The sequence below is a fragment of the Oncorhynchus mykiss genome, chromosome 19 (assembly GCF_013265735.2).
Source record: "Oncorhynchus mykiss isolate Arlee chromosome 19, USDA_OmykA_1.1, whole genome shotgun sequence".
In the NCBI taxonomy this organism is placed as follows: Eukaryota; Metazoa; Chordata; class Actinopteri; order Salmoniformes; family Salmonidae; genus Oncorhynchus; species Oncorhynchus mykiss.
The window spans coordinates 26,532,748-26,552,763 of record NC_048583.1 but is presented as its reverse complement, the minus strand read 5'-3'; the positions used below and the strand labels follow the sequence as shown (position 1 = coordinate 26,552,763).

Here is a 20,016-nt window from a genome sequence, read left to right as displayed (position 1 = left end):
CCCTATGGTAAGAAGACTAACTAGCTTCCGTCAAGGAAAAATACACACATATAAATCTGGTCTGTTAACTTCTTTGGGATAGGGGGCAGCATTTTCACTTTTGGATGAAAAGCATGCCCAGGGTAAACTGACTCCTACTCTGTCCCAGATGCTAATATATGCAGTATATTATTAGTACTGGATAGAAAACACTCTAGTTTCTAAAACTGTTTGAATGATGTCTGTGAGTATAACAGAACTCACATGGCAGGCAAAAACCTGAGAAAAAATCCAAACAGGAAGTGGGAAATCTGAGGTTTGTAGTTTTTGAACTCAGCCCCTATCAAATACACAGTAGGATATGGATCATTTTGCACTTCCTAAGGCTTCCACTAGATGTCAACTGTCTTTAGAAACTTGTTTCAGGCTTCTACTATAAAGGAGGGGGGAATGAGGGCTCTTTGAGTCAGTGGTCTGGCAGCAGCCTTAATCTCAGTCATGCGCATTTCACATGAGAGGTAGCTCTCTCCATTGCTTTTCTACAGACAATGGAATTCTCTGGTTGGAATATTATTGAACGTTTATGATAAAAACATCCTAAAGATTGATTCTATACTTAGTTTGACAAGTTTCTACGACCTGTAATATAACTGTTTGAACTTTTCGTCCGACGTTCGGTTGGACCTGAACGCGTGTTTGGATTTGTTTACCAAACGCCCTAACAAAAGAAGCTATTTGGACATAAATGATGGACTTTATCGAACAAATCAAACATTTTTTGTCAAACTGGGATTCCTGGGAGTGCATTCTGATGAAGATCATTAAAGGTAAGTGAATATTTATAATGCTATTTCTGACTAATGTTGACTGCGCAACTTGGCGGATATTTCTTTTGGCTGTTTTGGGCTCTGAGCGCCGTACTCAGATTATGCTTTTTCCGTAAAGTTTTTAAAAAATCTGACACAGCGGTTGCATTAAGGAGAGGTTTATCTATATTTCCATGTATAACACATGTATTTTCATCAACATTTATAATGTATTTCTGTAAATTGATGTGGCTCTCTGCAAAATCACTGCATGTTTTGGAACTACTGAACATAACACACCAATGTAAAATGAGATTTTTGGATATAAATATGAACTTTACCGAACAAAACATACATGTATTGTGTAACATGAAGTCCTATGAGTGTCATCTGATGAAGATCATTAAAGGTTAGTGATTAATTTTATCTCTATTTGTGCTTTTTGTGTCTCCTCTCTTTGGCTGGAAAAATGGCTGGGTTTTTCTTAACGAGAATTTTATCTTTAAAATGGTGCCTAATACTTGTATGTTTGAGAAATTTGATTTATGAGATTTCTGTTGATTTGTATTTGGCGCCCTGCCATTTCATTGGCTGTTGGTGAGGGATTCCCCGTTCCCAGACAGGTTAAGAATTAAACGGAGAAAAGAGAGAAGACTAAACGAGACAGAAAAAGGAATTGAGATAATGCTACTGATTTTGTGTGTGTGTGTTTCCTGGCCAAGGGGAGTTTTCCTAAAGCCCTAATTAGTTCCAGGGGGCCATGGTAGCATGCCGAATGGCACCCTATACCCTTTGTAGTGCACTACTTTTGACCAGGGCCCATAGGGGACGCATTCCTAGCTGTAGCTGTTGAAGGGGTAAGAAGACCCAACTGTAATACGGACAAGAGGAGATCTGCGTCACTATTTCCACAATTGTAGTCTGCGTAAGAGCTGAACTAACCACTGCCATAAGCCAGAACTGGCTCCAAGCTCCAAAGACGTCACCAACTCTGAAATCACGAGTGAAAAAACAACAGATCTTCCAGAGAGAGGGATTCCCCTGAGCCTTCTAAGTGCCAAATGACATCCAACGTCTGACATTTCTGAACAAGGGACACAGGGAATGAGAAGATGTTCTACTTATAGAAAAGTTATTAAAACACTATATATCAGTGTTGTAGGACTTGAACTCGAATCTGACTCAAGTCACAATTTTCATGACTCATATATTCAATATGTATTATCTCTATGGCTCTACTCACCACAAATACCAGTTTGCCCACGTTGCTCCAGGGAAAATCATACAAGAGCTGTCTCACTGTCCCCATGTTCTAAAAGAAACACAGAAACATACAGTACGTGATATTAATCACCATCTAAACCATATACATGAACTGTGTATTCCAAGACACAAGCCATCACAACCACTTCATTCTTACTCTCGTACCTGGAATATTTGGATTCCACGCAGGGTCAGTCCTAAGGTAAGAGAAGCCTCCACTTCCTTTTTGTCCTGTGGAAGAGATAGAAGTTTACTGGTAAGTTTATCATGTGTGTGTGTGTGTGTGTGTGTGTGTGTGTGTGTGTGTTTGCGTGTGTTCAGGTTGACTGCTGACCTTATAGAGTCTGTAGTAGTGGACTGTGACATCATCCAGAAGGGAACACTCCTTGATGTATTTGAGATAAGCCTCGGAGGCGGTGAGGGCAAACTGGTCTTTGTGCATGTTGGGGATGTGTCTCAGGATGTAGTCCCGGCCTCGCTTGGCTATCACCTGGAAGAGAGCGGCAGAGACAGAGGCTGAAAATAAATTCTCTCTTAAAAGCATCTCGGTGGAGTGTGATTACTGGCTAATGGCTCTAATTTCAGCTCAATGACAGAAGACAGGAAGGAAGGCTTGCCAGCGGGGTTAATGGAGGTAGATGAAGCCCCCCAACCAGGGGAGGAAAGATGTCTCACATACTGAGATTACGTCCCAAAAGGCATCATCCAGCTGGGCACGAAAGGCATCGTCCACCCTATTCCCTATATAGTGCACCACTTTTGACCCAAGCCCTATCGTCAAAATTGTGCACTATATAGAGAATGGGGTGCAATTAGGGAGGGGCCCCCAATCCCACTGGAATCTAGAAAGCGGTCAGTGTCAGGTCTGGATTTGGGGTGCTTCTCCTGAACCAGTCACTCATTCAGATCCAGTTAGAGAACATCCTAAGAGGAGGTATTTATGTACCATTCGTGATCGTACAACTATTTCCGTCCCTGTGGCTTCAAAATGGAGATTGGATGGCAACAGGCTAATCACAGGACGTGGTTGGTAAACAGAGGGGTGGACCACCGTTGTGTCTGGGAGGGGGAGGGGGTCAAGTCGAGCAGGGGAGTAGCCGGATCGCATTCAGATCCTTTCTCAAAAGAGTAAATCGTGCTGCGTGCCACTTCCAGGGACCAACATAAAACTAGTGTTCTAGATCCAGCTATCCCAGCATGCTCCAATGAGGGAGCATGTCAAAGTGTTGGAGCACAGTGATTAATAAAACAGGCTACAGACCTACATTTGGGCTGTGTGTTAGACTACACTCAGTTTGTCCTAATTCGCACCCTACTCCTTCCTCTCGGCCCTAACCCTTCCATGTTTGCAGATCTGTAGCAATATGTTGGATACTTCACCACTACTCTGATTATACCTATCCCGCCAAGGGGCAGGGGAAGGGGGGGAGAGTGAATTGGAACAGTCTGAATACTGCCTGGGAAACCACGTGGTACCAGTTAGGTTAGAACAGTGGTATTCAAACTTTTTCAGCGGGGGCCCCATTGTTTCCAGTATAATTTATTGCGACCCCACCGCACCCCAAATCTAATGACACAACCTTAAATTCGGCACATTTCGATTTTTACATCAACAAATAACCTTCAATTCTTTGCATTTTCATCTCATCAAAATAAAAAGAAACCAATAAACACATTTGATCAATAAAATTGAATTGTTCTAATTATCTTTCATTTTATTTTGGCGACAACACCGCAGTTCCCTAAGGGTCGCGACCCCGACTACGAATACCACTGGGTTAAAAGGTTAGATCTACTCACCCATGGGGGGAAGTAGGCCTCAGGTTCAAAGTACTTCCCAAAGTGCTTGTTGCGTTTGAAGTTGCCCATATCGGCTTGGAGGGCGAAGGCTGCCAGCAGAAAGTAAGCCTCCTCTCTCTGGATACACTGAGACAGCAACACCTGCTTCCTCAGGTGCCAGTAGTAGTAGTACCTGGCCGAGCGGTCACTATGGGGGAGAGAGGAGAATAACCTTTAGACACATATAGCTATGTAGTAGTAGATCTACATAACTAACGTAGTAGTAGTACCAGGTGCCAGTAGTAGTACCTAGTAAACCTGGGACGATAAACCCAAAAATTATCGACACCGACTATACCAATCACTTATCGCAGGCATTTTGCTGATATACTAGAGAAAGGTCAAGTTTGAAACAAGGTAAATGAGCTAATATGGATGAAGGGACAATTGATGGCTACAACCATCTACAGTGCCTTGCGAAAGTATTCGGCCCCCTTGAACTTTGCGACCTTTTGCCACATTTCAGGCTTCAAACATAAAGATATAAAACTGTATTTTTTTGTGAAGAATCAACAACAAGTGGGACACAATCATGAAGTGGAACGACATTTATTGAATATTTCAAACTTTTTTAACAAATCAAAAACTGAAAAATTGGGCGTGCAAAATTCTTCAGCCCCTTTACTTTCAGTGCAGCAAACTATCTCCAGAAGTTCAGTGAGGATCTCTGAATGATCCAATGTTGACCTAAATGACTAATGATGATAAATACAATCCACCTGTGTGTAATCAAGTCTCCGTATAAATGCACCTGCACTGTGATAGTCTCAGAGGTCTGTTAAAAGCGCAAAGAGCATCATGAAGAACAAGGAACACACCAGGCAGGTCCGAGATACTGTTGTGAAGAAGTTTAAAGCCGGATTTGGATACAAAAAGATTTCCCAAGCTTTAAACATCCCAAGGAGCACTGTGCAAGCAATAATATTGAAATGGAAGGAGTATCAGACCACTGCAAATCTACCAAGACCTGGCCGTCCCTCTAAACTTTCAGCTCATACAAGGAGAAGACTGATCAGAGATGCAGCCAATAGGCCCATGATCACTCTGGATGAACTGCAGAGATCTACAGCTGAGGTGGGAGACTCTGTCCATAGGACAACAATCAGTCGTATATTGCACAAATCTGGCCTTTATGGAAGAGTGGCAAGAAAGCCATTTCTTAAAGATATCCATAAAAAGTGTTGTTTAAAGTTTGCCACAAGCCACCTGGGAGACACACCAAACATGTGGAAGAAGGTGCTCTGGTCAGATGAAACCAAAATTGAACGTTTTGGCAACAATGCAAAACATTATGTTTGGCGTAAAAGCAACACAGCTCATCACACTGAACACACCATCCCCACTGTCAAACATGGTGGTGGCAGCATCATGGTTTGGGCCTGCTTTTCTTCAGCAGGGACAGGGAAGATGGTTAAAATTGATGGGAAGATGGATGGAGCCAAATACAGGACCATTCTGGAAGAAAACCTGATGGAGTCTGCAAAAGACCTGAGACTGGGATGGAGATTTGTCTTCCAACAAGACAATGATCCAAAACGTAAAGCAAAATCTACAATGGAATGGTTCAAAAATAAACATATCCAGGTGTTAGAATGGCCAAGTCAAAGTCCAGACCTGAATCCAATCGAGAATCTGTGGAAAGAACTGAAAACTGCTGTTCACAAATGCTCTCCATCCAACCTCACTGAGCTCGAGCTGTTTTGGAAGGAGGAATGGGAAAAAATGTCAGTCTCTCGATGTGCAAAACTGATAGAGACATACCCCAAGCGACTTACAGCTGTAATCGCAGCAAAAGGTGGCGCTACAAAGTATTGACTTAAGGGGGCTGAATAATTTTGCACGCCCAATTTTTCAGTTTTTGATTTGTTAAAAAAGTTTGAAATATCCAATAAATGTTGTTCCACTTCATGATTGTGTCCCACTTGTTGTTGATTCTTCACAAAAAAATACAGTTTTATATCTTTATGTTTGAAGCCTGAAATGTGGCAAAAGGTCGCAAAGTTCAAGGGGGCCGAATACTTTCGCAAGGCACTGTAACTAGTAGTAGTAGTAGTTTAAAGGATCATAAAATAAAACATTTAAAAAAAAAGTAAAGCTGTGGCGCACATTCATGTTATAAACTTATGTTCTATTTATTGTTATTGCATCAACTCAGGAAATGTATTGCAATGTGGATTTTCATCCATATTGCCCAGCTCTAGTACCTAGCAGAGGCTCTAGTACCTAGCAGAGGCTCTAGTACCTAGCAGAGGCTCTAGCACCTAGCAGAGGCTCTAGCACCTAGCAGAGCAGTCACTAAAGGGGAGTAGAGAGAATATTATGCTACTGATCTTTACACTGTATTAAAGTAGTAGTAATACCTGGCAGAACAGTCACTGTGGGGTGCAACATAATGGACATTATATTAGTACTACTATTTATATACTACAGTAGTGGAGGTACTAGTACCTGGCTGAATGGTCACTGATAACAACCTTTAGAGACACAGTCCAGCATACTAGGGCTGGGATTCAATCCGTAGAGAGCTGTTTAAATGAGATGGCATTCACGGTGAACGCTGCAGATGTCGGCTCAATCGGAAATGACCTTTAAATGACAAGCCATGCTACAACAGTCTTGGATTGAATCCCGGCTTAGGTCTTCACTCTATTCGTGTTACAGTCTCAGCATCTATCAGAATCAAATAGTACATTTCTATTGCTAATAGTAATTTCTAGGACCTCTGTCGGATTACTTGCCTTATTAATCTCCCATTCTCAACGTAATACTGAGCCCTGAAGTGGATAATCATGGGAGGCCCAAACTGGTCGATGCCCTGAAAAAATCAAGATACCTTGGTTATTTTCGAGCCAATCAAACCATCAAGACAGTGTATTCATTCTATCAATATAATATCAAAACTACCATCCTGACAGTGAAATCAAAAGCAGATGCTGACATCAAATTTAATTGTACTATGTATGTTGCGTTAATCTTGGAAACCTTGAAACCCTGATGAAGACAGCTTAGCTGTCGACATGTTGGTTAAATAAATTATTGCATCGGAGCCCTTAGTGTGCGGCTTTTCCTTTTCTTTTCTAAAGGGCTAATCTTGCAAGCCATATTCCACGTCTCTAGAGAGATATTACTGTTGTCTTTTACTGTAGACCAGTGCTTTACAACCTTTTTGGTTACTGTACCGCAAACTGATTTTTGCTCTGCCCGGAGTACCCCTGAAGTGTGCATTCTCAAGTACCCCCTGTGGATAGGCCAAGTATCCCCAGGGGTCCTAGTATCCCTGGTTGGGAACCACTGCTGTAGATTGACTCACCTTGCTGGCCTCTCTCTTCCACTCCTTGGGACAGTACTTGGACAGCTTCTGGCCCAGCTCCATGTAGATATGCTCATTGTCTGGAGGGGGAAACAAACAAACCAGAGTTACATACAGAAAGCAGCTGTGTTAGAGAGCATTAAATATGCGATGCATTGGTGCGTAAATTGCGACTGACTAATCAATAAAAAATAATGAGTAGTGAGTATGATGCAAGGTAATTTGTAGATCAGTCTGTTGGCAGTCGACTGTAACGTCTAACAATGGGTGCGTTCCTCTGCCCAGGTGTTGCTGACCCATGCCAGATCTTACAACACCTGGATAGATATTATACGTATCGGCAAACCACATGTGGATCAAGCCCATGGACGTTTAATGATCTACAAATCACTTGGCATCATGAATAACTACTCAATATTATTTGTAGATTAGTCAGTCACAAGCCACCCATAATACATCACGGTTTTGATGTTTTCGATCATGGCCCAAGATTAGTCTAAGTTGCTTTTGATGACACAGAGAAGGGTTAGATGGAGATATCACAGAGATAGATAAATAAGATTTACTTTATATATACAGTGGGGCAAAAAAGTATTTAGTCAGCCACCAATTGTGCAAGTTCTCCCACTTAAAAAGATGAGAGAGGTCTGTAATTTTCATCATAGGTACACTTCAACTATGACAGACAAAATGAGAGAAAAAAAATCAAGAAAATCACATTGTAGGATTTTTTATGAATTTATTTGCAAATTAGGGTGGAAAATAAGTATTTGGTCACCTACAAACAAGCAAGATTTCTGGCTCTCACAGACCTGTAACTTCTTCTTTAAGAGGCTCCTCTGTCCTCCACTCTTTACCTGTATTAATGGCACCTGTTTGAACTTGTTATCAGTATAAAAGACACCTGTCCACAACCTCAAACAGTCACACTCCAAACTCCACTATGGCCAAGACCAAAGAGCTGTCAAAGGACACCAGAAACAAAGACCTGCACCAGGCTGGGAAGACTGAATCTGCAATAGGTAAGCAGCCTGGTTTGAAGAAATCAACTGTGGGAGCAATTATTAGGAAATGGAAGACATACAAGACCACTGATAATCTCCCTCGATCTGGGGCTCCACGCAAGATCTCACCCCGTGGGGTCAAAATGATCACAAGAACGGTGAGCAAAAATCCCAGAACAACACAGGGGGACCTAGTGAATAACCTGCAGAGATCTGGGACCAAAGTAACAAAGCCTACCATCAGTAACACACTGCAGTGCCAGATGTGTCCCCCTGCTAAGCCAGTACATGTCCAGGCCCGTCTGAAGTTAGCTAGAGAGCATTTGGATGATCCAGAAGAAGATTGGGAGAATGTCATATGGTCAGATGAAACCAAAATATAACTTTTTGGTAAAAACTCAACTCGTCGTGTTTGGAGAACAAAGAATGCTGAGTTGCATCCAAAGAACACCATACCTACTGTGAAGTATGGGGGTGGAAACATCATGCTTTGGGGCTGTTTTTCTGCAAAGGGACCAGGACGACTGATCCGTGTAAAGGAAAGAATGAATGGGGCCATGTATATTTTGAGTGAAAACCTCCTTCTATCAGCAAGGGCATTGAAGTTGAAACGTGGCTGGGTCTTTCAGCATGACAATGATCCCAAACACACTGCTCGGGCAACAAAGGAGTGGAGGGAGTTGAAAGTCCGTGTTGCCCAGCAACAGCCCCAAAACATCACTGCTCTAGAGGAGATCTGCATGGAAGAATGGGCCAAAATACCAGCAACAGTGTGTGAAAACCTTGTGAAGACTTACAGAAAACGTTTGACCTCTGTCATTGCCAACAAAGGGTATATAACAAAGTATTGAGATAAACTTTTGTTATTGACTAAATACTTATTTTCCACCATATTTTGCAAATAAATTCATTAAAAATCTTACAATGTGATTTTCTGGATTTATTTTCTAATTTTGTCTGTCATAGTTGAAGTGTACCTATGATGAAAATTACAGGCCTCTCTCATCTTTTTAAGTGGAACAACTTGCGCAATTGGTGGCTGACTAAATACTTTTTTGCCAAACTGTATGTCCCATTAAGGTGTATGTGAGTGCACAGGCAGCGCCACTGAGACAATCTCCATTTTGATGTAGTCAATTTTCTTCTTCTACTACTTTGATGAGTTGGAAAACAAACTGAAAGGGTGCATACTGTCACCTAGTGTTTGCTCACAAATATAATTAATTGGCTGATCCCTCCTGATGACCCAGATGGAATCACGTGATCCTTATTTAACCCATAGGATGTCCCACCGAGTTGACTACTTTAAAATGTTGTAAGCCCTCAATGGCAATGTCCATGCCAAAATGGGTTTACTCCATCTAGAGTCCTCTATATAACTCTATGGGGTTAATGATTTTATGATGACAGAGTGGTCGTATGCATGGAATGAATGATTCCCTGTTCAAAACAACTGTGAACTCGGAACTGGGAAAACTGACATTCCCGAGCGTTCAAGACAACTGAGAACTTGGGGAATATTTTTTTGTTGTTGCTCAAACTGGGAAAATTCATTTTGAATGGTCAACCAAGTCGGAATTCCAAGTCAGGAACTTTCTGACCTGAAGATCTTTCCATTTGTTATTTTTGGCCACCTGTGAGAGTGAATGTCCTTTCAGGTAATGTGTTCTGTTTTCGTGTGATTACATGCTCACTGCCAGCACGGAATCTTACATTATATATGTGTAGGTACTGTGATACTAAACAGCCTGGAAATGTTTTCGTTGATGAGATGGTCACCATTTAGTTACAATATTGTAACCAGTTAATGTGAAAGTCTTACGTAAAGAAGGTGTTTGGAGTCATTATTTCATGTTATGGAACCAACTTCATATCTTGATTAACAGGAAATGTATTTAACTGCTTTTAATACAATTGAACAAATGGGTTGTGTATATATATTTATTTGTTTGTATTTATGTTATTTATTAGGTTTAATCAAAGGGGAAAAGTAAGTTGACTGTTGAAAGAAGTCAGCTGCAACTTGAAATATAGGGTTGTTCATAATAATCAAATATAACAGCTGGCATTGAATCATGTATTTGTTTTCAACAAATGTAGTTTATTTTTTTCAATTAAGAAAACTTAACTTATTTACTTGTAACAATGCAATTGTTTTAGGTTGATCCAAAGAGTAATATTTTTATAGTGTGGAAACAACTACAAAGGAAAGCACATCGCAGCAGTGCCAGTCAGACAGATGGCCACCAGATGAGATGAGCCACCAGATGACATGAGCCAATGTTAAGTCTACAGGACAGGTCTCTGAGCCAATGGCATGCCTGCATGTCTTCAGTATGAGCCAATCACGTGCCCTGCAGGACAAGTCTATTGACCAGTCTAGTGGGGCTGATTTAGGGACATTCCTGAGCTGCTTGTCTGAACAGCATGAAATCACAAGGCAAACAGTGACTATCCATCCCCACTCTAACCCATACCCCGACCCCGACCCCCAGCCCTACCAACCACCCCCAGCCCCAGCTCCAACCCCCTCAGCCTCTGTGTCCCTCGCACTGACCAATCATCACTCCGTCCCCATGCCTCTGTCACCCCACTCCACCTCTCTCCAGCACAACTAGGGAGCAGACCAGTCAGTTAGCTAAGCTCTGATTTACCAGTCATCATCATTCCTTTTTCTCCCTCCCTCTCTCTCTCTCTAGTCAGTCTGCCTGGTGAAATGTGCAGTTAATCATCTGTCATCTGTACTGCGGGGCTTAGAGTCAGTAGAGTCTCTATACTGGCAGACTCGCCTGTCAGACCTTTTCCTCCTTTCTTTTCTGATCCTTGACTTTTCCACTCCAATGGCTTTTAAAGAAGAGCCAAACCTGTTGGTTCAGCAGGGAAATGCTCAGCTCATAACACGTACGACTAACAGAGAAGATTAAGATGACAGAGAGAGAGAGAGAGAGAGAGTGAGAGAGTGATAAAGAGAAAAAGAAAGAGACAGAGAGAGGCGCGCACCAGAGGGACTGGTTCAGCCCAGTCAGTAGAATGTCTGACATAATGATTGCTCAAAGGCTGCCTCAGAGAGTCTAACTCTCTGTTCTAATTATTCATCCTTCTGTCCCAAGTGTGCACTTGTTCACTTGCCTTAATTGATTTATAAGGAAAGGACTGGTATGAGACAGACGGAAACCACAGGAGGCTGCTGGGGGGAGGACGGCTCATAATAATGGCTGGAATGGAGAGAATGGCATCAAACCCCTGGAAACCGTGGGTTTGATGTGATTCGATACCATTCCATTTATTCTGCTCCAGCTATTACTAAGAGCCCGTCTTCCCTAATTAAGGTGCCACCGGCGCCTGTGGTGGAAACTCCCACTAGCCCATGTATACACACCAATCCAATGCTTTTAAATGTGTGGGGTGAAGTACACAAGTGCATAACTCCGGAGAATTGAGGCGTAACTCATTGGGACCTTACTGTACAGAGGAAGGCTCATGCCTTTGATATGACACACACTAAGCTATGCGGCTACTTTAACCACATAGACAAATGGGCTGATCTGGGCGAGATATGTCACATAGCCATGGACGATGGACACGTGAAAACACACACACAGACAGACATGCACACAGCGACAACGGTAAACCATTCTTACTCTGAATGACACTGAGTCCAAACAGGTGACAGTCCTTCAGTCGGAGCAGGTCACACACCTGGATGAGCAGCTCCTGGCACAAAGTCTTCACCTGAGCAGAGAGAGAGAACACATAGCAAGAGGTTTAATGTCAGGATGTGCAGGGGGAGATCAGAGGTATTTAGACTAGGTCTGACCCCGGTTATTCAACTGGTCAATTGTTTGGTCGTTAGGCTGTTGGCCGACCTAAATGGTTTTAGTCCATTTACGTCTTCACTGTTGACGTTGAGACTGGTGTTTTGCGTGTACTATTTAATGAAGCTGCAAGTTGAGGACTTTGTCTGTTTCTCAAACTAGATATTCTATGTCCTCTTGCTCAGTTGTGCACCGGGGCCTCCCACTTCTCTTTCTATTCTGGTTAGGGCCAGTTTGCGCTGTTCTGTGAAGGGAGTAGTACACAGCGTTGTACGAGATCTTCAGTTTCTTGGCAATTTTCCGTATGGAATAGCCTTCATTTCTCAGAACAGGAATAGACTGACGAGTTTCAGAAGAAAGGTATTTGTTTCTGGTCATTTTGAGCCTGTAATCAAACCCACAAATTGCTGATGCTCCAGATACTCAACTAGTCTAAAGAAGGACAGTTTTATTGCTTCTTTAATCAGAACAACAGTTTTCAGCTGTGCAAACATAATTGCAAAATGGTTTTCTAATGATTAATTAGCCTTTTAAAATTATAAACTTGGATTGGCTAACACAAAGTGCCATTGGAACACAAGAGTGATGGTTGCTGATAATGGGCCTCTGTACGCCTATGTAGATATTCCATTCAAAATCAGCCATTTCCAGCTACAATAGTCATTTAAAACATTAACAATGTCTACACTGTATTTCTGATCACCATGCGCCTCCCAAATGTTTTAACAATGCGGAGGGCTCTGTATAGCTGTATAGCTGATCGTTGACGGTAGTTGGGGGCAGTGCATCCTGTATAAACACAAATTCACTTCCTTGACAACAGCTCTACACTGCTCTGTGAAGTATGAATGTCCTGACTTCTGAGGGCATATAAATGTAAATTCTGCATGGCCAATGCAGCGGTCGGATTGACCATTCACCCAGATGCACAATGCACTTTCTCCCGCCAATTCGTGCACATTCATTGTTTCTTAACTTCATTGTGTGAATTGTTTGCGTTTGATTGTTAGTATATCAATCCCAATTACATATATCACCAGTACTACATTTACTGTTAATTCCTATAATGTCTCATCTACAATGTTTGTTCCTTTGGTTATGGTAATTATTTTAATGCATTCAATATTATTATTCCAGTCGTTCCGTTGTCATTGTCTTGTCATGACTTCCGCCGAAGTCGGCTCCTCTCCTTGTTCGGTGGTCGACGTCGCCGGCATTCTAGCCATCGCTGCTCCATTTTTTCATCCCTGCACACCTAGTTCACATTCCCTAATCACACTGCATGCATTTATTCCTCTGTCCCCCCCCCCCCCCCCCCCCCCCATGTTACGCAGCAGGTTTTTCCCCTGTATTCCCCTGTAATTCCGTGGGATGTTTAATTGTTAAACATTTGCTTATTTTTGTGGCTGTTTCGCGCCTTGCACTTTTTACCTTTGGCTGGAGGTTTTGACGCAGTGGCGTCTGTCTGTTTTAATGCCTCTTCATAAATAAAGTGTGCGCCTATTCACAACTCTCTGCTCTCCTGCACCTGACTTCTCCACCAGTAGCGCACAACCCTGACATGTCTGAGTGGACACATTGTTTGCAGAGTGCACAACCTATGCTACACTTGTGACAAACACATTTGGGTTAATTTCAGTCCTTTTACAAGTTGTAAATGTAGTTATTGTCTTTTGTTTGGAGCGCTCCAGTCAATGTTGAGTAAGGATGCACACACACAGAAGTAGGCCTATAGGCTACCTGAAAAAATCTTCCATCTCTCTCCCTTTCTATAACCACTCAGTGTGAAAGCAAAAAATGTCATGCTTTGATCCAGTGGAAACGCCATAAAATAGGCCTGATTACTGCTTATTACTGCTGACTTGGACGGAAATAGGTTCCAGTACTCATTTTTGGGTGGTGGTACTGTTTATATTTAGGTGCAGGAGCTCCACAATACTTTTGAGCTAATATTCTATAAGAAGAACAGGAGCTCAAGCAGTAGAACATTTGAGGTGCAGGTACTTCGCTCCAGTGAGCTCCTGCCCAAGTCATACACTGCTTCTTTTTCCTTTGCGCAAATAGCCCACAGCTGTGTCTGTCCCGAGCTCACTGGCTAAACTCTGAGGGCCTAGAATATTTTCGCTAGCACTAACTTTGGGGCTGGACCCAACTTAATAGTTGATATAATGTTTTAAATTCGTTGCAGACAGGCCATGTGTAGCCAATGGGATTTTTTTTTATCAGGATATTTTCGACTTCCTGGCTGCAATGTTTTTATTTGTTAGCTTTATGTAGGATATTTGTACATAGTTGGCAATGGCAATAGAAGTTCATTTTTAGGTTTGTATAATTTTCATCTAGATTTGGATAGAATATTTTGATTATAACCACATGACAATGATTTTGAGATACGAATACGTTATTATAAATGAAATTAAACTGTTTCACGAAAATATGCAAATGAAACCCATAACTGGCACGCAGATCGGTATAAATGTTAAGATAAATTGGCATTCGACATGAGAAAGGTTGCTGACTCCTCGTGTAGCCTATTGTCAGCAACTTCAGGAGAGTAATGGCAGAATCTGCGAAAGCCAGCGAGAGCGGGAGGAGGATGGCCGGGTCAGGTAAAAAAAAAATGCTCTGGTTATCTTGATCTCTGGCGCTCTCGTGAGGCATTTGTCTTATTTCCTCAAAGCTTTAAGCATCAGACAAGCGCAATGCATACAGTTTATTTTATTAAAACACATAGGGTGTGTCTATATACGGAAAGATACACGCTTAATATTTATGAGCAATCGATTTGTCGAAAGAACAGATGACTTTCGGTCAGCGACAGCCCTAAATAAGATACACTGTGATACAAGGATGAATGGAATTGCCAGTTTGAAAGTAAAATACAACAATTACTGCAATTCCTGACCCTTGCTTTTGGATAATACACTTTGTCTTAATCACAAATATAATCCCAATTTAGTGAGAACAGTTCCACTACACTCTTGATACCAGTAGTCTCACCTTATATACACCTGAATAGTACTGAGATCCTATATACATGTATATTTATATTATAATCAATCATCAGATGCTCTTATCCAGAGCAACTTACAGTTAGAGCATTCATTTTAAGGTAGCTAGGTGAGACGCAGTACTCACATTGACGATGACGTTAAGCGTGTCGTCGTTGGGGAGAAAGACACAGACACAGCGGCGGTCCTGCATAGCTTTGTTATTGTGGAAGCCGGTCAGTTTGTTCATCTTCGTGTGGCTGGGAGGTCGACAGGGCTCCTCCAGGCCCCCGGGTTGGGACACCCACCACCACCAGTACAATTAGCGGTACCAGTACCAGCAGCAGTAGTACCAGCAGCAGCCCTGGTTCAGCTATTGCCCAGGCCCAGTGAGGAGACACGAGGCTTAGCAGGCCAGGACATGGGAGGCACCAGAACACAGTGCGGGGCCACACACTGTAGAGGACAGACAGAGGAAGGGACATCACATTAGCACTGTTGCATGGACACACTGTAGAGGACAGATAGACAGAGGAGGGGACATAATATTAGAGCTGCTGCATGGAAATACTGTAGACAACAGACTGGAGTGATCTTCGTTGGCTATACCCAGCCTTGTCTCAGGGTAGTACATTGGTGGTGTGTTGATATAGTAGTGGTGTGGGGGCTGTGCTTTGGCAAAGTGGGTGGGGTTATATCCTCCCTGTTTGGCCCAGTCCGGGGGCATCGTCGGACGGGGCCACAGTGTCCCCCCGTCTCAGTCTTCAGTATCTATGCTGCAATAGTCTATGTGCCTGGGGGCTAGGGTCAGTTTGTCCTATCTGGTGTAATACTTCTGTCTTCTCTGGTGTCCTGTGTGGTCCCCCCCCTCCCACTGTTCTGCCTGTGGCTATGGAACCCTGACCTGTTCACACGATGTCCTACCTTTTCCCATATCTGCTGTTTGACCTGCTCTCGCTCTCACTCTCATCCGCACCTGCTGTCTCGACCTCTGAATGCTCAGCTATAAAAAGACAACTGACATTTACTCCTGAGGTACTGAGCTGTTGCACCCTCGACCACCACTGTGATTATTTTTTGATCCTGCTGGTCATCTGTGAATGTTTGAACATCTTGAAGAACGATCTGGCCTTAATGGCCATGTACTCTCTACCCGGCACAGCCAGAAGAGGACTAGCCAGCCCTCAGAGCCTGGTTGCTCTCTAGGTTTCTTCCTAGATTCCTGCCTTTCTAGGGAGTTTTTCCTAGCCACTGTGCTTCTACACCTGAATTGCTTGCTGTTTGGGCTTTTAGGCTGGGTTTCTGTATAAGCACTTTGTGACATCTTCTGATGTAAAAGGGCTTTATAAATACATTTGATTGATTGAACTGAAGGCAACTGAAGACAGACTTAAAAATATGTGATCTCACGTCAGGAGAATGTCATCATGTTGCCATAGTAGTCCCTGGATGATTTCTGGGTAACATCTGAACATCTGTTTGCCTGTTTCTGTCTGGAGAGGTACTGAAGGAATGTGGTGGTGTTGATTGTGTGACTGGGAGGGAGTGAGATGGGGATGGGCGTGTAACTAACTAACTGATTCCCCTTCTCAGCGCAACGATGCAGCGATAACACAACTGTGCTTGGTGATCTATTTCATGTGCATGCACGCACACCTAACACCTAACACCACACACCTAACAGCTCTCTGCTGTATCAGGCTCTCATCACAACAAGATGGGAAAGCAAGATTAGAATCACACAAAACAAAGTTGGATGATTGATAACATTTTACAATGAGGGAGGAAACTCCTGAGAGCGAGTGCGCGAGAGAGTGAATAACAACAGTGTTAAAACATAAGATTGATTATCCATCATGTCTTTCCTCTTCTCTTCCTACTCTTATGATTAAGATTATGCCTCTCTCTTGCTACTCTTATGATTAAGATTATGCCTCTATAGCACGACATAATTAAATTAACTCAAATCAATGGCTTATGTAATCAAATTTTTTTTTTGTGCCCAACTGTGTATATAAATGTATCTGTATCATTAGAAATTATCTTAGCTCTTAAGATGTTTCTCTGTTTTGTTCTCTATTGAAATCATATCCCATTACACTTTCAAGCAGGAATATAATCCTCACTCCCAAATTAGTAATAACACTGCTCAGCACACTTGAGCTAAATGGTGAAAGAGGATGCCTGTGTTGGGCGGGGTGAGGAGGGATAGGGGAGGGGAGAGAGGGACAAGGTGAGCCATTTTTTGCATTCAGCATCACCGTGCCAAGGGAAATATAGTATTCTTTCTAACAAAGACATTTACATGTATTTCAGGATGTTTTGTATCCCTGGAAATAATCAGAATTCATGTAAAAATGACAGTTTTGAAAATATAGCTCGTCTCCCAAAAAAGTGGCATCTTGGCACAACTTGGGGTAAGTGAAGCTGCCCACAAATGTTTGTACTGAATTAAATATCACTACCTTTTTAAAACCATATATATCTTTATTTTCCCAAACACAATTCAACACAATGCTGTAGCCTAGCAGTTAAGTGTTGGGCCAGTAACCAAAAGTTTGCTGGTTCGAATCCCCAAGCCCCATGGCCATTGGCTCAACTTACCCAAGGGAAAACATGTTGACTATATTAGCCTACACAGCTACAAGGATGCACTTTCATGCTAGGTTAAGGACTTCATTTTAAAGCTTAAAGAGACCCCAACTGATGGCAATTTGTCTAAATAATCTTAAAATGGTTTACTTTGGTTTAAATACAAGCATCATGAAAACTCTAACACAAATTAATTTGACTTGGTGAAAATCTTTTCTTTTTTTTACTGAACTTCCTTACCTAATTTTCCATGTGGTTTCTTCCTTCACAGACTCCATGAAATAATGACCTCTTCCTAAATATTTGGTCAAAGGATTAATTTGGTGTATGTATGGTGGCTCAACCTACTCCTTTGGTTCACCTTACCCCACCTCTCCCCTACTGTAATTTAGCAGTCAGACTGAGTGAGAGAGTAGTCATCAGATCACTAATGGTTTAGACCCTATAGTGTCATGTCTAGTGAGACATCATGACTACTATACGAGACATCAATGTTCCATAGACTATTCTAGCTCTTGACCCCTCTCTTCTTCCATCTAGCCTGGGATCCACAGTGATATGCTCCTTTTTTCCATGGCTTCAACTTGGCTTCCAGGCTGGGGATCATCCATCCCCGGTATGAAGGCTTTGTGTGAGGGAGAGGCCTGGATAATAACATTACTGCTGCCTTCCATCCCCTATTCATCCACAGCCCAGTAGAATAGTGATGCAACACCAAAGCTGTGTCCACAGCAGTCCAACCGCCAGACAGAGATAGACCCACTTCCTGCCTTCAGCCCGGGATAGCGGCAGGAACGAAGAAATTCTGTCAACGTGGCAAGTTAGCCTCAGAGGCAGGCAGTCTCATGACACAGAAAAACCACCCGAAATACAAACAGAAAGAAAGACAGAAAGTGAGAGAGAGAATTCGAGAATGCCTCTGAGTCTGAACGTCTCTCTGTCTCTCCCTCCCATCTAATGTAACACCACAGGGGTGGGGTGCTCCTATGTGAACCTTTCCAGAACTAAAGACAGAGGCTGCACCAGACCAAAAACTCCCCTGGAACACGTAGAGAGAGAGAGAGATACTGGAACCAGGGGGAGGTGAGAGATGGGGGGTGGGAAAAACATTATGGGAAAGTGGGGTAAGTTGAGCCACCCCTTGTTTTCGAGAAAACCATACACTAAATTAATCATTTGACAAGATATTTACGCTGTCATTTCATGGAGTCTGTGAAGGACTAACCACATGGAAACAGTGGTAAACAAATTACATCCCAAAAACGGATTTTCACCAAGTCAAAATCATTTAATGTGTTAGAGGTTTCATGATGCTTGTATCTATACCAAAGTAAATCATTTAAAGATAGTTCAATACATCAGTTGGGGTCTCTATAAGCTTCAAGATGAGGTCCTAAACCTGGCATGAAAGTGCATCCGTGAAGTTGTGTGGGCTAATATAAACTAAAAAAATAAAAAAATGTCCCTTTTTCAGGACCCTGTCTTTCAAAGATAATTCGTAAAAATCCAAATAACTTCAATTTTCATTGTAAAGGGTTTTAACACTGTTTCCCATACTATAGTTCAATGAACCATAAACAATTAATGAACATGCACATGTGGAACGGTCGTTAAAACACTAACAGCTTACAGATGGTAGGCAATTATGGTCACAGTTATGAAAGCTTAGGACACTAAAGAGACCTTTCTACTGACTCTGAAAAACACCAAAAGAAAGATGCCCAGGGTCCCTGCTCATCTGTGTGAAAGTGCCTTCGGCATAATGCAAGGAGGCATGAGGACTGCAGATGTGGCCAGGGCAATAAATTGCAATGTCCGTACCGTGAAAAGCCTAAGACAGAACAACAGGGAGACAGGACAGACAAGCTGATCATCCTCGCAGTGGCAGACCACATGTAACAACACCTGCACAGGATCGGTACATCTGAACATCACACCTGTCGGACAGGTACAGGATGGCAACAACAACAGCCATCAATAATTCCTCCATCAGTGCTCAGACTGTCCTCAATAGGCTAAGAGATGCTGGACTGAGGGCTTGTAGGCCTGTTGTAAGGCAGGTCCTCACCAGACATCACAGGCAACAACGTCGCCTATGGGCACAAACCCAACGTCGCTGGACCAGACAGGACTGGCAAAAAGTGGTCTTCATTGACGAGTCATGGTTTTGTCTCACCAGAGGTGATGGTCGGATTCACGTTTATCGTCGAAGGAATGAGCGTTACACTGAGGCCTGTACTCTGGAGTGGGATTGATTTGGAGGTGGAGGGTCCGTCATGGTCTGGGGCGGTGTGTCACAGCATCATCGGACTGAGCTTGTTGTCAGGGAAGACATCCTCCTCCCTCATGTGGTACCCTTCCTGCAGGCTCATTCTGACATGACCCTCCAGCATGACAATGCCACCAGCCATACTGCTC

General features: G+C 42.7%; 1 protein-coding gene across 1 annotated transcript in view; it reads right to left on the bottom strand.

The window, feature by feature from the left end:
* LOC110497566 (FERM domain-containing protein 6) overlaps positions 1–20,016 on the bottom strand; it is an 81,566-nt gene that overhangs the window by 15,208 nt on the left and 46,342 nt on the right. Inside the window, exons 2-9 of the mRNA XM_021573728.2 lie at positions 15,155–15,462; positions 11,843–11,933; positions 7,198–7,277; positions 6,626–6,702; positions 3,849–4,035; positions 2,383–2,538; positions 2,214–2,279; positions 2,029–2,097 (exon numbers count right to left, since the gene is read on the bottom strand). Of these exons, the coding sequence (XP_021429403.1) occupies positions 2,029–2,097; positions 2,214–2,279; positions 2,383–2,538; positions 3,849–4,035; positions 6,626–6,702; positions 7,198–7,277; positions 11,843–11,933; positions 15,155–15,256 (828 nt within the window). The 5' untranslated portion in view covers positions 15,257–15,462. The remainder of the gene's footprint in view (positions 1–2,028; positions 2,098–2,213; positions 2,280–2,382; positions 2,539–3,848; positions 4,036–6,625; positions 6,703–7,197; positions 7,278–11,842; positions 11,934–15,154; positions 15,463–20,016) is intronic.